General features: G+C 35.4%; 2 protein-coding genes across 5 annotated transcripts; one reads left to right on the forward strand and one right to left on the reverse strand.

Moving 5' to 3' along the window:
• Window positions 1-230: 230 nt before the first annotated feature.
• On the forward strand, window positions 231-4,378 carry LOC120335622 (uncharacterized). Of its 3 annotated transcripts, none has more exons than XM_039403158.2 (7): window positions 231-429; window positions 1,547-1,663; window positions 2,317-2,457; window positions 2,891-3,034; window positions 3,414-3,574; window positions 3,655-3,805; window positions 3,971-4,378. In XM_039403158.2, the coding sequence occupies exons 2-7, from the start codon at window positions 1,618-1,620 to the stop codon at window positions 4,147-4,149; spliced, it is 822 nt and encodes a 273-aa protein (XP_039259092.2). In that variant the 5' UTR covers window positions 231-429; window positions 1,547-1,617; the 3' UTR covers window positions 4,150-4,378. The 3 variants fall into 3 exon arrangements, with proteins under 3 accessions (XP_039259092.2, XP_077966147.1, XP_039259093.2); XM_078110021.1 differs by lacking the exon at window positions 231-429 and adding an exon at window positions 516-818; XM_039403159.2 differs by lacking the exon at window positions 231-429 and adding an exon at window positions 998-1,174.
• Window positions 4,379-4,389: 11 nt separating this feature from the next.
• On the reverse strand, window positions 4,390-13,612 carry LOC120335620 (uncharacterized). Of its 2 annotated transcripts, none has more exons than XM_039403157.2 (12): window positions 13,462-13,612; window positions 11,092-11,192; window positions 10,827-10,887; window positions 10,291-10,412; window positions 9,517-9,745; window positions 8,997-9,058; window positions 8,112-8,196; window positions 7,268-7,389; window positions 7,040-7,165; window positions 6,122-6,393; window positions 5,498-6,029; window positions 4,390-5,143 (listed from the first exon to the last, which is right to left on the reverse strand). In XM_039403157.2, exons 1-12 carry the CDS (start codon window positions 13,487-13,489, stop codon window positions 5,009-5,011), a joined length of 1,875 nt encoding a protein of 624 aa, XP_039259091.2. In that variant the 5' UTR covers window positions 13,490-13,612; the 3' UTR covers window positions 4,390-5,008. The 2 variants fall into 2 exon arrangements, with proteins under 2 accessions (XP_039259091.2, XP_039259090.2); XM_039403156.2 differs by having other exon boundaries at window positions 13,452-13,612.
• Between the last annotated feature and the right edge of the window lie 3,131 nt (window positions 13,613-16,743).

Consider the following 16,743-nt stretch of genomic DNA (forward strand, 5'->3'; position numbering starts at 1 on the left):
GTTATGATATGCAGAATTGAGTTACAAAAGTACTAGTATGTTACTTATTTGTCAACTTAATACTCGAAAATATTTGTTAACTTTGAATTTTTATTCCATTCAAAATCGGAAAAAAGTGCTATTTCTCTTCAAAATCGGAAAAAAGTGCTATTTCGCAGTCCCTAAAAAAAGTTGCGAAAGTGCTTCGCAATTTTCGCAAAAAAGTGCGCTAATAGTGAACACTGCATGCGGGTATCTCAAGTTTGCAGAAGTCTGCAGCCAACTTAGTCTGTTATTGTAATTGATGAACTAAAATAGTCTGAGATGCCAGGAGCTGCACGCTTCATGACCGCGAGTTGAGTTGATTGACGCAAAATTGTGATCATTACAGTTCACATGATCGTGTAAAAAAGTCGGAAAAGAAGTTTCACGAAGCGGCAAAAAATACCGGTATGGAATATTTACGACAATATATAAACTAGAACGAATCAGAACTGTGAGCCCGTCGCGTACATTGAAAAAAAATCTTTGCAACACATACACGTGTAAGAGAACGTGACCTAGTCATATTATTGGTATCGACTAAAATACCGATGTTTCAATATATCCAGCTGTTTAATCTTCTCCAGAATATTTTGAAGTATATTCTGGTTGGGTGGATGGAACAGGCAGGCATCATTCAATGCTTCATTACAGTTTGTATAGTAAACGATTGCCCTAGAATGAATGAGTATATATGTATTTCACCTATAGTAGCTAGCCCGCTATGTCTTTTCTAACCCAGCACAGCGATTCCATGCGCCTGTAAACAACGAAAAGTTTGTTATAATTTTTTCAATGTAAGTCCTGAGAATGTTTGCATACGTACAAATCCATTTTACTATGCAATTAATTCAAGTAATATAATAAACTGTTACAAGTGAGTCTCTTAATACACCATTACTGCATTCGAGTCCCAAATACGGATCTGAAGTCGCACATTCATGTATTTTGGGGTTGATATCTGTTCTTCTAGTTGAAATAATGTTTAATTTAAATATTATTCGCAGACAAATATTTTATCCCGTTCGTCCCGTACACTCAAGAACATTGTATATGCATTGATGTTAGTTTCATAGAATTGGAATATCGGTGATATATATCAACAATTTCTTATATCGGTGACTTTTCACCGGTAACGGTATCAACGAAAAAAGTGGTATCGATAGATGTCTATATATAATACACGAAGCGCAAATTTGTCACAACCCTAGTTCTCTCTCTTTCCGATAAACAAACTATTTTAAACCTTCGTTTCTATTAATATATCGTGATGTTTTTCAAAACACCTGTTTATATTCCCACCAAATCCAAGAGCCGATTGATCGCGTATGGTCGATCTATGACAAATCGCTCTTACCACTATGTTGTGTATGAATTAGTTAACGATTGCTTTTTCATCATATTTACCCAAACAAAGTTATCTCAAAACCCAACAAACGTGGAATCATGTTTTTAATCTTAATTATATATATATACGAAAACGAAGCAATGTTTCACATTTGATCGGTAGTTTTACTTAATTCAGGACGCTGTTTCTCTGAAAGAGACTTTCGGAGTAATCTTTCAAACATCCAAAATTGTCGAAGAAGATATAAGATGTTGAGATTGGCACTTTTAGCTACGTTTTGTTGCTTGGCATCGGGTATGTTATTTTCATACATTTGCATGAATTGTATTCCCTCCATTATCATTCAATTTTATAAATTCCAGTTATTAGCAAATATTCAGATGGAAATTCTTATGTATCTGACGACACGGCCATTTAAAAAAATCTTGTAGCTCTTTATTGAAATTCGAGGCAGGCTAAGAAATTGCCGAACGATTACGTCGAAAAATATTTGAATTTGGCACGGGGTTTTCATGGCTATAGAATGGAGCCAAGCTAGATGTAGTGCGCCATATAAAACTCAGAACCATGTCGCAATAATCTAAGACTAAGTCGCTTGTTTAATAGACGCGCTAATTTATAAAATCAAAGCCAGGTTAGACAAATATTAACAAAAACACGCAAAACATTTCAATTAAATTAATGAAATCGTAGCTTAAGCATACAGGCTACGTCTTATTTCGAAGTCAATCATCTCGCAATGGCTTGTAAATAGCCTTTCAAAGAAATTAATGACAACCAAGAAAATTGTAACCATTTAGGAAACGTGCAAAAACAGTGAAAAACTGTCAAAAAACACTACAAACCAACACTAGAAACCTTGCTAAAACGTGCAAAAACAGTGAAAAACTAGAATTGAAATTTATAGTCGACGAAGCCTAAAACTACTTTGCATGATTTTTAACCAGCCGCATTGACCGACAGCGGGTGCACCAATCTAGGTGGGGCATGTCAGGACTGGAGATATTACAAATGCACCGCCGGTTACGAAACCGGATTATGCAGTGGCGACTCCAACAGAAGATGTTGCCTGCCTTGTGACCTATCGTGTGAGTTATTTTACCAACTTTAGGATTTTCATATATATTCCGAGAAAAAGCCATGGTCTCTTCTCCAGTTATTGGTTTGCATTGGCATGAGAGTAAATAACTGGTAACCATTTGAAATATGTGGATGATGTCATAACCGACCGAAAATTAGAAGAATCCCTAAAATTAGCACGATACGTCAACTGTCGCAAACTTTTCTTTCTGCTTATTTGGCAAAAAGGGCCTTCTTGACCCGCTGTAATTTGTATATACATTTACATTGGCAGTGAATTCTGCTCAACTAGACAATAAAATGGTTACTATGGTTTTTGGTCTGAAAATTCCTTGTTAAGTATGAACATAGGAGACGAATTAGCTAATGTTCTTCAACCACATTGGAGAAACTATATATAGAAGACTATTTGAGATCAATTATTCTGTTCGCCTTTATCAGGTAGGACAACTGACAGCAATTATGACGATAGCGCTTGCGAAAACATCGACGGAACATGTATGGACAATTCTAACTACTGTACGGGTAGCTATTCATCGGGATATTGTGGAGGTCCCTCCGATAGGCAATGCTGTTCAGCTAACTGTAAGTAGCTATTGTTGAATGTCTCAAATTAAAAATTCGGTTACGTTTAAATGCGTGGGATACAAGGATACAGTTACCATTTCTGTTCTTTAATATGTAATCCGATGTATATTACCCCTATTAGACCGACCACCAAAATCCATGAATTTCTTGAATACTTCTACGAAAATGAAAAAGAAATTCCCAACACTCGAAAGTTTCAGTAATATAGGACACTTTGCACAAATGTTTTATTTTCTCTAGAAAATTTCCCAAATATGTTTTTGGGTCACATTGTGAAATATTTGAACCTTCTGTTTGAAATCAGGATTTCCATTTTTTTAACATAATGAAAATTGTACATATTGGTTTTATTTACCACTTATTATTATTATTTCAGCTGGGGGTGGTGGCATTATCGGTGGAGGTGGAAGTTGTGATCTAGTAACTTATTCATCTCTGAATATCAAAGGTTATAACAACCTTAAAGTGGAAGTTCACTCTGGATTTGTTGCAGATATGGATACCTTAAATAGTTATGCAAGACAATGTGATGTAACCGTAAGCAATGTTTTAACCCTTAATTTTGAATCAACCATAATTCAGTGAATCATATAGTATTAATTTCAAACGTCAAACAGGTTTGGGTAACCCATGCTTTCCGCGAGGAAGGGCAAAATCTCGGAGGTACGGTTGTTCCACCAGCTACGACGTCTAATCACCTTGTCGGACATGCGATTGATTTCAATCTGGATACCCCGAACGGATGGTGTAATGGAGATTGTCTTTACGGTATATATATGACTGTTATTTTTTTCTTTATTTGCAAATAAGTAGCTCGTTATTTTATATTGTTTCAGCTTCACGAAATAAAACACCCAGCCTATAAATTAAACATCGACATTGTCTGCTAGAGAACAGCAAGAAAACATAATTTGTTTATATTTCTTCTTCTAGCCGGATATAATTCGAATGCCGAGTGTTTTATCCAGAAAGTACTAAACACTTCTGGTCTGAGATGGGGGGGATATTGGAGTCCCTCTGATCCTGTTCATATTGACGATGGATTGAACGCTTATCACTACAACGAATGGGAAGCCTTGTACTACGACTTGCAAGGAAATTGTGTTAATTAATTGCAGCTGGAACAACATGATGATCATCAGCCGTTTGTTTTATTATAAAAAAATTATTCGTTAATTAATCAGTAACTATTAGTATTAGCAGACTTATGTAACAACAGTTACGGTGATTTACATATAAACTTCATTGTAAGTTTTAAATGCCTACCTTACGTCAACTTACAATAATAAGAGTAATTTAATATATATATAAATCATCAAGGAATAAACTTGCAATAATTAGTTACTTTGTCATGGCTGGATCCATTGCAAAATAATGAAAAAGTTGGGAAAATAACAAAATTTGTTACATACACTGGGTTGTCAAGAGTGCCGCCCAAGATTTGTAAATAGCACGCCAGAAGTCGGTTTGAATTTCGACTTCTTTGAATCATATTGTTTGTCTACATATGAAACCAAAGTACTTGTGTGAGAATAATTTTCTAAAAGATGTGGATATTTTGTACAAAAATCCCACCAAAACACCCCGCCACCGCTCATAAAAATAAAAACAAAAAATGGGATTATCCAGTTAGGGTTTGAAATGCAGATTTCGTTGGAAATTCAAATTTGTACAAAAAATCCGAAGAAGTTATATTCTGTAAACCTGCAAAAAATTACAGCGCTAGAATAACTATTTTCGGTAACGCTCGGCAACTATAAGTAGCCGAATGAGAAGAACAGTTAATCGGGATTATGAATAAGTAAATGCCACAATTATATTAATAATAAATACTCAAATTTCCAAAACCAGGCATATTATATGAGACCAAGCGATTTTGGTAGAAATTCGTTTGCTCAGAAAACAAGAACTTGAATTGTCATTTACATAAGCATCCAATTTTAAGCACCATTAAGGCGTGACTTGGTTCAATTATTTCTCTCCTTCTGATTGCGCCTTTTTTATTCCCTTTCTTCTTCCTTCTAATATTCTCTTCAAATCGGGATTGATGTCTTTCGGTAACCTGACGCTGTCTTGAAATGCGTTTTCCCTACTGAAAGGAGATGCCTGAAAGTAAAGTAAAGTCGTAAATAAGATTGTGAATCATTTCATTCTCCGTTGCATGATTAGGTGGAATTTGGCTTTGATTATTGTGGCAGGAGTAGTATAATAGATATAAGCAACGAGTGTTGGTGGTGTACTGTTCACTTCCACCTTCGTCAAGACGATTTAGCAGAAGTGGTTACATGGAACTAGCCTGACCTAATTCTACTCCTTTTCGTTTAAAAGTAAATTTTGTTTAGTGAAAATGAGAATGTTAATTAGGCTGGAACTCTCAATAACAATGGCAATATGAAATTAGGAGATTAAATTTACACACACACACATATATATATATATATATATAACCGTAAATGTAACCTTTTTAAGTTCAAACATTTTGCTGCGCTCATTTCCAGATCCTCCCACTTCGCCGTCAATTGTTTTTTGTTTCGTTTTAACCGGCTTCAAATTTGCCCAGTTAAATATTGTGGATATTGAAGGCTTGGTTGCGTCATTGTGAAAGTCGCTTTTCCTGGTAGCAAAGCCACCTATGGTCGCCGCTTTTTGTCGATATTGAGAACTAGCGGATGAATTCTTTTTTTCGCCTTCCCCTATGTGAGAATAAATGTTTTCGTACTCATTTTCATCCGCGCATCCGGAACCGTTTGAATCATCCGACAATGAAGCACACTCTCCTATGGTGCTATATTCCGAATTGCTTGTTATATTCGCCGGTAGAGTTCCCGTCTTTTTCAATGCACCTCCAGACTTAATTCTTCTCATCATTTCTTCCATAGCATCAGCGTATCCACTTGGAGCAGCAACGGTTGAAGATATTTTTCTGCTCCTAGGTGATTCAGAACCACCACCTTTTTGGGCCTTTCGTTCTTCGATTACATCGTATAGTGATCTAAAATAAATTAAACAAAAAACATTTTAAAATCAAGTCGGTCGATTTCAACCTACCTAAAAGAAATTTATAATAAGATGAATACAACATACTTTCCCGGCAGAGAGCTCAGAGGCGGTGGTGGAGGAGGAGGAGGCGGGGGAGGTGGAGGAGGCGCTGGAGCCGAAGGCGGAGGTGGGTTTTCTTCAGAGACGATTTTTGCTTCTTCCATTTCTTTTATGAGTGATTCATTTTTCTCTTCCATTTTTAGTTTGTCAGTTTTGAGTTGATCAATTTCAATTTTTAAAAGGTTAATTTGAATTTCTAGTTCGTTTTCTTTCTCATTATTTTTGGCATTTTCCAGTTCTTCTTGTAGTTTTGCTACCTTCAAATATATAAAAAAATGATACATTCATAAATTGAAATATATAATGACAAATATATTATATAAAAAATTAGAAAAATATTGCTGTTGGGATCCTTTACAACAGCGTTTAGTTAGACAATCTGTAGGTTCTTGTGACCATTTAAAATATATTAATTTCAAATGTTGTATTCTCGATTTAGAATGTTTCACTCTAGTACTAATCTAAGCAATCTGGTATGAATTACATTACTCTCTCAATTAATGTAATCAGTGTGCAATAAGACAGTTGAAGATATTTCCAAATGAGGGAATGTCGCATAATTTACACCAAGGGGAGACAACGTTGGAATGTGACCAGTTCATCATTCATGTGTCTAATTTTGAGTCGGAGTCGTAGTTTGGCTGCTTTTGTTGATATTGGAGTTGGGGCCGGAGACGTATTTTAAACTCCTCTGAGATAAAACCAGATTCTAATCTTGAATGTTTTGGACTCACAGTTACAGAATTTTAATGATAATAATCAACACGCCCGGCTCGTAGTTTGGAGTCAGTGTTATTGCTCTCACACAGCCATGTTTATTTCTATTTCCTAATTTTCATGGCAGCATCACTATGGATCAGAAGCATCAACTATGCTTCAGTTGTGGTGAACTAATTAAATTACCTCCTGCTTGTTTTTCACTTTTTCCTCCTCTAATTCTTCCGTCAGTTTCTGTAATTCTTTCATCGTGTCTTCAAATTTATCATCAAAGGACCCGGAAATTCGACTTTTTATTAGAACACTGTTTCTCTAAAAAGTTGAAACAAAGCTTTAAAGTAATCATCCGAAATAAATTAAAAGTGGTACCTAAACAATTTTTTAACTCAAATTTTATATGGAATTGAATCAAACCTGAAACGCCTTGTTTTTCCCGTACATTTTTGCAGCATAAGTTTCAGCCCGAAGGCGAACTTGGGATTCAACATTGTATTTTTCTTTCAGTTCCGATAATTCTGCATCTTGCATTTTGATAACTGATCATTTTAAAATAAAAAGCAATATTGAAATATCCAAGTAAATTGAAAATATATGCATATATATAGATCGGTATTAGTGCTCGGGAACGTTTTGCAGTGTTATAGAAAATCCAATATGCAGATATTGAAAAGCGTTGAACTAGTGCTATAGGCTTGACTGAATACCAAGGGCTGTGACCAAGGGCGTGCCAAATTTTCTGCTGCCCGGTGCGAGATTCTGATAATCATGCCCCTCATAGATATATACCTTACGTCAAAAATATTTCGGGGGTTAAACAAAGTATAGATGGTATTGTTATACGTGAGAATAAAATGAAGGTCAAGAGAAGTGGAATATTTGTATTATGTATTTTTATTTAAATCATCAAACTGAAAAAACAAACTCAACCCTACAATGTGCTGCCCGGGGCGGCTACTCATATGCCCAAAGGCACGCACGCCCCTGGCTTCGACACTGATCATATTAGTCGAATTAAATGCTCTCAACCAAAAAAAATGTTGTAGTTGTATAGAGTATAGACCATGAGTCAACTCATACATGCTGTGAAAAATGACGAACTTATGGTGTCGAGTTCGAAGGTCCATCTCATTGTTTTAGAAGAGCTCACTCTTCTAACCATGTTTTGGATTTATGCCTAATTCAGCATATGCCGAATTCATTTGAAACGAAGAGACCCACCATTGTGCTTTTGCTGACATTCGAATAGGTAAATATTTACCTGCTTGTAACTGTGCGATTGTATTTTCGTTGGCAGAAGCTTGTTTGGTCTCGTGTTCTTGTAGTTTTGTAGAGAGCTCGTCATTCTGTAAACAATAGAAGCTTTTTCTAGTCATTTTTGCCAGATTTAAGGATCGATAATATGAAGTAGGTTTCGGGATATGTGAACGGTTTGACTCGTGACAAGAATCAAACAGAGATTTTGTGAAGTGACTATGGACGTACTTGTTTTTCTGTGATTTGACAATTATGTTATCAAGTTGGATCTAATTTTATCGGGAATTAATCAATCGAGTAAGCTATATCTGCCTAGCCGAGAGGGTTCTGGTCCTCCCAAAGTAGCTTCCTACAAACCAGTTGTCGTAGGTTGGTCTAAATCAGTGGTTCCAAAGCTACTTAAAGAAAATTCTATGACGGACCTCTCGCAATTTTTTTAATGATTCGCGGCCTTGTGCACTAAAATGAAACATTAAAAGATCCCAACAAAAAAGGAGTGCGTTGTATGGTATAGTGGAAAACACCTCTTTCCCACCTGCTCTTACCAACAAACGTGCAAAAAGGCAGTGTTAGCTACACCTCTGCAGATAGTTGGCTTGTAATGGCACCAATTGAACTCTCTGTGATATCACAGGCCCACAGCTCTGTGACATCACACAATGGGGCATCGTGTTCAAAACAGAAAGTGAGGAATTAGTATCTCCAGCAGTGATTGCAAAAGCAACAAATATGTATTTGCAAATTTAAGCACGCAATATTTGTATTATCAAACTATATGCCATATAACAGATTTGTTTCGCGGACCCTCCGAAAGTGCTTTACGTACCCCAAACAGTCCGCGGACCCCAGTTTGAGAACCACTGGTTTAAATCGTACAAGTTGAACTTACAAGTTGTCTTAGTTCTTCAATCTCATCTTGGGCTTTTTCAAGATCGCTTTTTGATTTATTATCTGAAAACAAATGTTTTTCTTTGTACAGTTTTTTTCGATAAGTATAGGCTAGTAAACAAGTGGCGACCAATGCCTTGTGTTAAAATGGTTGGTTTAACGAGTAATAGTTGAAACCATTATTCTTCAACTATGTGTGACTGAAAATGTATTATTAATCAATGAACGCTGAAGCGAATTAGGCATAATAAAGTTATCTAAAAACAACGTTAATGGTTAACCCTTTCATATAATGTTCACTTTTACAAAAATATAAATCATCGGAAGAACCTGTACGTGTGGATCATATGTATCAGCTAGATGCTTGTTAAACGGCTTAACTTTAGCCTCTAATTACATACGTTATTTCAACTTATGTCAGTGTTAAAAATCAATGGATCTCGCTTAAAATACTGCAAAAGATCAGTTCAACGTATATTTGCACTCTTATACATTGACAATTATGCGAATACGAAACCAACCTAATTTTACAATTATATCAAGATCGTCAGCCGCGTCCTCGAAATCCTCTCCTATATCGTTGTCTTCTGTAGTTTTGGAATCGTTGTTCGGCTCTTTTGCGGCCTCTGACTGCAATTCATTAATAGTTTGAGCGGTTTCAAACGATGTTCCAGCATTTTTTTCGTGTTGATCTTTCCATTTTTGACGACGTGTGGATAACATATCTTTCTTTCGTCTGACACTCATTCTCTGAAACATATATATATTTGACTTACGAGAATGTAGCAGTAATGCACTCTGACGATGTGATGACGGGGCACGAGTTTTTCCCGGTGCCATTTCTTATGTAGAAAAGTGTCCCTTTTAACGCGCAACCTCAGAAAATCTATATTGAACTACAACACGCTTTAAAAGTCAATAAGACTGTTGTTTTGTATATATACATTTTATTTGAGTGACGTGGCTTTCATAAATTGATTAGAATAGCACATCATGTGTATTGAAATAGTCCATAAAAAAATTCGAAAAAGTCACAAAAAAAATTTATCGTTATTTTACGCGCCAATTGAAGTCATATTCATCATCAGCAACTCATATATATATATATACAATCAATTTTTTGCTATACTTTTAATTTGTTTATATTGCAGTGATACATCAATTATTCTAATGAATTTGGCTTGTTTGTAGATTTATTTTATCTGTGAATTGAATATCAAATACATTTCATTCATCGGTTCATACCATGCCGTAGGTAGAAGATATATGATCATATTTTTGTTGATTAAACACACCTTGAGCTCAGTATTTCTGCTGTATAGCCTAGAAGCAACTTGAACAGCTTTTTCCAAACAACGTTGTTCATCTTGAAGCTGACTCTGCATATATCCAACTTCTGCATAGGCTTGTTCGGCAGCTGAAATGTAATATTATCATAATAACACATCGAGTGTTAATGGCAATGGCAGTGACAAGTATTCCCTATATTCGAATACACAATTGAGGTCTCACTGAAATACGAACACTATTGAAGTTTTTGGTTTTTCTTTCGGCCCTAATATCAAGTTCAAATTATATATATTTGACTTGGGCTTTGGTTGACAAATATAACAAACGACGGGAATAATTCAGTATTTGTTTATCTATTATAGGCGAATCTCAATGTTGGCCACTGATTCTTTGAACTCGTCCGTGTTTTAACGAATTAAGCAAACAGTGGTTTCGTATTTGCTTTAACGCTTATCTCGTGTAAGCCACCTTAAGCTTGAAAATTTTCTATGTTCCAACAAAAAATTTGATACCATGAACGTACAAATAAATCTGAGCCTACCATTTTCATATGTTTTCAGTTTTTCTTCAGTTTCTTTTTGTTTTTCTAAAGTTGTGTTATGCTGTAAAAAAGTTTTTTTCACTAATTATGCAGATCAAAGTTCGTCAAAAAGTCATTATACTGTGGCCCCATGGAGTCGCATAAAATGTTGATATCACTTTGAACGTTCCACTCTCGAAATTCAAATGTTGAAATAGGATAATATTTTATATCTATCATGGCCCATGACTATCTCCTCTAAAATACACCAATCCATGTTACATACCTCATCAGTAAGGGTCTGTAGCTGCTTTTGCAGTTTTTCAACTTCTGATTCCATGACGCCGTTTATTGCAACAGCTGGTACAGGCTGGCGTTTAGAAGGTTCTACAAATGGGAACATATTAGGTTTAATGGATTTTTGACTTTCCTATGAGGAAAAGAACTAAGGCAGCATGCAGGTTATGGCTATTGTGTAAGTCCCTAACTATAAACGAATAATATTCCATTCAGGCCTGAGATCATCTTTAAGTAACTAACCCTTTCTGTTTTAATAATGTAGACTCTAATTGTCGAGCGTATTTAGAGCATGTTTATGATGTTTTCTATCAACTTTCGCAAATTTACCAATTAAAAAAAAAAGATGAAAGGAGAATATTTTACAATGGCTTGCTTCATCAATGCATTAGCATACAAAATAGTTAAATTGGAAAGAAATAATGATATGAGCCAATCTAAATCTAATTACTCTCAAAAACCTCATTGTATTATCCTATCCTTCACAAACCAAGCCTTACCGAGTAGTCAATACGGCTCACTAGTTATATATTAGACAAAGTTCTTTCAAAATCAGCTCCACAGCGTTGTAAAAATCTGTGATAACATCTATATATTGAGTGAACATATTTACACAAGACGATGATTGTGTGGTTTAGTTGGCTTGAACAAGCACGGCGACATGGATGCATGAATAGGGAGTTTTTCAGCTGGGTTTATCTGTTCGCTTTATCTCCTACCAATCGAAATCACACACGGACCGTTTGTTTTGTATCAACTTTATGCTCATTTTTACTTAAAAATATATATTTACTTGTGAGACAAAAGCACCTAACTACTGGTTTCCACTTCTATGAAATCTATTTCCGAGTTGATGGCGTTTATATTGGAAGTATTAAAAATATTGCTTTGTTAGATCGTTCTGTTGAATTATTTAAATTAAAATTTAACGACGTAATTGCAAACTTGTATTTTTTTTAATTAAATTCGCCCGTTCTCTTTATTTTTAAAATCTACGAATATATAAGTTCAACTTAAAACCACAGAATAGATTTTGAAGTCGATATATAAACCCTATCATGATATGATAAAATGCACAAAGATACATCATGACTTTAATTTCGAGCGTTGTATGCCAATGATAGAGAACATTGTAAATGATTTACCTTTAATTCCGAACAATCTCTTCATTTTTTGTGTTTGTTTAAATGAAGTGAAACTAGTTTAGACTTACGGAAAGTAAAGAAAGATTCACATTTGATTTTTGTATTAGAATATTGGATAATGAGTATAAATGGGTCATTATCCACAATTATATTTTTGTTTATAGTGTATTGGTAGAGCCCAGAAGACAACGCCAGCCCAGAAGTTAATGTCTTCATTTCATGGGGGGGGGGGGGGCACACTTCATACTTGATATTATTTAATTATAATCATGGCGGGATATGCATTGAAAAGTTTTTTTTGTCATGTGCTCGCTTTTGCTACAGTTACTTCGACTGGAAAGGAAAATCTTTCGATTCGATATAGTCTGTACAATTCATTTTAAACTCACAACCATAATTGACTAGCATAGGCCAATGAGCATGTATATATGCCCATTGCATAGCCTGAAAAAGCTGTCGTATCTTCGATTTTGTACTATACTCAGCGCTATCCTAAAATCTTACTGCATGAACTATAAAAAAAAAACGAAGTTGTAGTTTCCTATAATACCCAAAGCACAGAAAATAAAAATGTAGCCTCAGTACCAAGTTCTATAAATAGTATGGGAAATGAAGTCACACGTCGCTGGCGTAGCAAAGATGATGTCGCACAGTGATAAATTATTAATAGGGTTCATTGGCAAACTATGATCTTATCAAACTCAAATTTACAATTAAGCATTTGATAACACAACAGTAGAACGGTACTCTTGTTGCCAGTAATCCGACGAGTTTTCTTTAGTCAGCTATTTTATATGCTAAATCAGACCAAGAATCTAGCCACGATTGGTATAATGACCGGGCAGATGAGGATTGCTCAAATTGTAATTCAAACTGGTCCGTGGAGACAACCGAGCGAAAGAGCCAAAAACCTCTAGGAAATCGTTCTCCCCGTTCCGATATATGTAAAGCTTGTCAATCTTACTGACTTCAATTTATTTTGCATGGTATGCTTATGCTGCGACAGGTAGACACCCAAAGCAACAGTTTCAACAGTTGGTTATTTTTGACTTTTAGAGAGTATAACTTTACAAAAGGGTTATGCCAGAATGACTTAATCTTTTACCAATTAAACACAACCGACACTAAAAGTTTAGAATGCTCAGTTGAACTCACACAACAATAATAGACATAAAAACGAATTCCAGTGTGTTATTGTACTCACTTGTTATAACTGCATATATGGGGTCGTCTTCGATCCATTTTTGATGATCCATGATGATAGGTAATTAAATTTGGATAATACTAAAAATAACACTGCGTGTCCGATAAGCAGATTGTCCAGAATCACAGTTCATCGAAAACCTCCCATCACAAAATTCCTAGTACCTGGCTTGCGAAAAAGCAAATGATTTTTGGAATAGTATTTTATCGGAAAAAGCGGCTGTATTTGGAGAATAGATTTACTCAAAACACAGAACGAGAAATGGTCGCCCAAGCATAAATAAGTGATAAATTGCAGATAAACATTCGATTCACCTTCGATCCAGGTTAGATTGAGCACACAAATTTTATCGACCGGTTTCGGCATCTATTATTGACGAAACTGGAATTCATTTAGTTTCAGTCGAAGAGAGAAAAGAACACAGATAATGGTTTCCTCCAAGCTAATAAAATTGTTCCTTGGAGATACATTACGTCAATAAAGAGTAGAATCAATCACAAACTATATTAGAATATTAGAAAATTTCAGAATTAATTATGTGCAGATGCGAAGATACCTCTCGAAAACCAATAACAATTCCAGGTCATTGCAGACGTAATTAGCGCACAGCATCAATTTATGACCAATAGTTAAATCTATGGAAGGAGGCGGTTTGATAAAGATTGAAAAGAATGCGTGTATATTTGCACGAAATGGAAAAATCCGTTTTGGTAATGATTTGGTTTCTGCGAGACTAACTACTTATCCTTCTTCTTTTCTTTTGTGCCGGCGGATACGTATGCATATAATGCAAGGATGCTGTAGCAAGGATGCTGTAGTTGAACAAATATATTTCTGTAACGTTTCGTCTGACCAAGATCAGACTTCTTCAGACATACATAGTTCAACTATAACAAGAAAAGCGGTTACATACATATTTAAATAATCAGTATAGTAGTATGGGAGTTACACATGTTAAATAATCAATAAAATCAGTGAATTTTTGATTAAATAACAGCGGGTGACTGAGATGCGATGACATTGGTGAGATATCTCTCTTTGTTTCATATTAAACAATTGAAGTCCAAATTAAACAATGGTGTTTTGTTTTGTGTTTCTCAGCATTGGATGATGCTGACCAGAAAAGTCGTCTTTGAGTCAATTATAATATATTGATTGTTTGTTTGTTGACGACATATCTGGCCATGCATGATCCAACCATGAGAATAACATTAAGAACAAAGGATGAGTTACACAATGAATGACAGATGAATAATTGCTTTAAACTTCCTTGATATTCTTCCCTTGTGGCTCATGTGTCCCGAAGAGCTGAATGAGATAAGATTCTTTGTTTTTTCTATAAATGTGGTCATGGAATAGTTATAGTCCGGCAGATAAGGGGCCTTTTTGGCCCCAACCTTGTTTTCAGACATAAAGTTTTTTTTATTTGTGATTATTCATCTTGGGGTTATTGCCCATCATTTCTACATGAGTGTGGAGTTTGCAGCCTTGAGCAATTTTTTTACGGCTCGATATTTGTATTAGTGTTTTTCATCAAATCTGTGCACCATAATGGCGCACAACCTGAAACCTACCGGTTACAATATTATGTTCATGTTGTGCGCCATCTTGGTGCACAAACAACGGAAGCACCAAATTTACTATATGAAATAAAAATCAATAACTTTTAGGTATTTTTTGAACCCAGCTTTGGGTCGCGACCTATATATATATATGGAAATACTGTTGTAACATACGCGTGAAATAAAGAGTATATTTCAAAATACCCGCTCTTGTTGCAATTAACAATACAAGTCTGCTAATGCAGCCGGCAGTGAACAGTCAATTATTTGCTAGCAAGGATTGTTATGCAGCGGGATGATCACTGCGATGCAGTGAAAGATAATGCTATCACGAGAACAAGAATGAGAAAATTGCTACATTTTATAGTATATCCCTGGGAAAGAATGTAGTTCATTCCTATGTTCCCTGCCAATGCTTTTCAAACTACCAAAGACTTTCAACACTTTTGCTTCTTCTCTATAAAAATACATTGTTATTATATATTCGCATTTCCATCTGTTTGTTCGTGCTCCCAGATAACCGATCAGTGGCCTCCAAGGGGGCCGGGGTTCCCTTTTAGGAAACCCTGTCATAAACTATAAAAGGCTACCGTGCTTCTCTTGACTGTTGTCATGCTGTCCCTCGAATTCAACTACAACAAAAAATTCACGAAAACGGGTTTTAGATTTTATGATTTCCTTATTATTCTCGACAATGAATGATATATATGCAAGTGGTAAAATGCCGAGTTATTCCAACAACATGATCATGTTTTGCAACTTACAACCAATATTTTATATGTAACTTTGCTTGACAGAGCCCCAAGGCCAAGAGATCTGAGTACAAATATCAAAAATGTGAGGCCAAAAAAGTTACACTACAACATAGCCAAATGTGCTGTATTTACGATAGATAACAGGTTTACCAAAAAGCATTACATGAAAAATGGTAAAATAAAGATCAATTTAGCAATATCTACTTAGGATTAGGTGAAATGCATCTGCTGATGATTTTATCTGTTTGTTTCGGAAGTTTAATGACAGAATTAATTGTGGTTGTTGGGAATGTTTAAAAAAAAAGGTTGAATGGAAAAAAGGTTTGACAAAATGTCAAGGTTTGAGAGTAGTAAAGAAGTGGAAAAAATACTCCCATGTGTTCTTCATTTGATAACCACGCCACAGAACTTCTCCGATAAATATACGCAGCAATTGCGAGAGGCAGAAATGCCAAGATGGAATTTCATCGCATTGCAAACCAATATTAGCGATTCTCAGATATATTCGCGCATTCCCATCTGAACAGCGTGGAAAAGATTTTACCTATCTACACACTTGAAAAACTATGTCAGATGAGCGTCATATTATTGAATATAAGTAAAGGAATAGTGCAATGGGAAAAGACATATAAGGCGTAACTTTCAGTAATATGCATCAAATAATCTTATTGTGGAATATATATTTAAAAACAATTCGTCACGCCACGCTTAGATACCAATTGGCACTCATGTAAACTGGTAAGAGGCACGCGATGGAGCAGATAATATGAGTATCCATCCCCCAGCTGTCATTTGAGTAGGTACTGCTGTTTTTATTATTGCAGATGATACTGATTTTTTTGTATTAAAGATTTACTGGCATCACCGATTTAAGGATGTCAAGTAATGGATATAAATAAACCATTTGAAAACCAACACGCACTATTACAAAACTTACTTCCAACACGCGGTTTGAATGAATAAAAAAGCTGAAAC

This window comes from Styela clava, chromosome 2 (genome assembly GCF_964204865.1).
Source record: "Styela clava chromosome 2, kaStyClav1.hap1.2, whole genome shotgun sequence".
NCBI classification, from domain to species: domain Eukaryota; kingdom Metazoa; phylum Chordata; class Ascidiacea; order Stolidobranchia; family Styelidae; genus Styela; species Styela clava.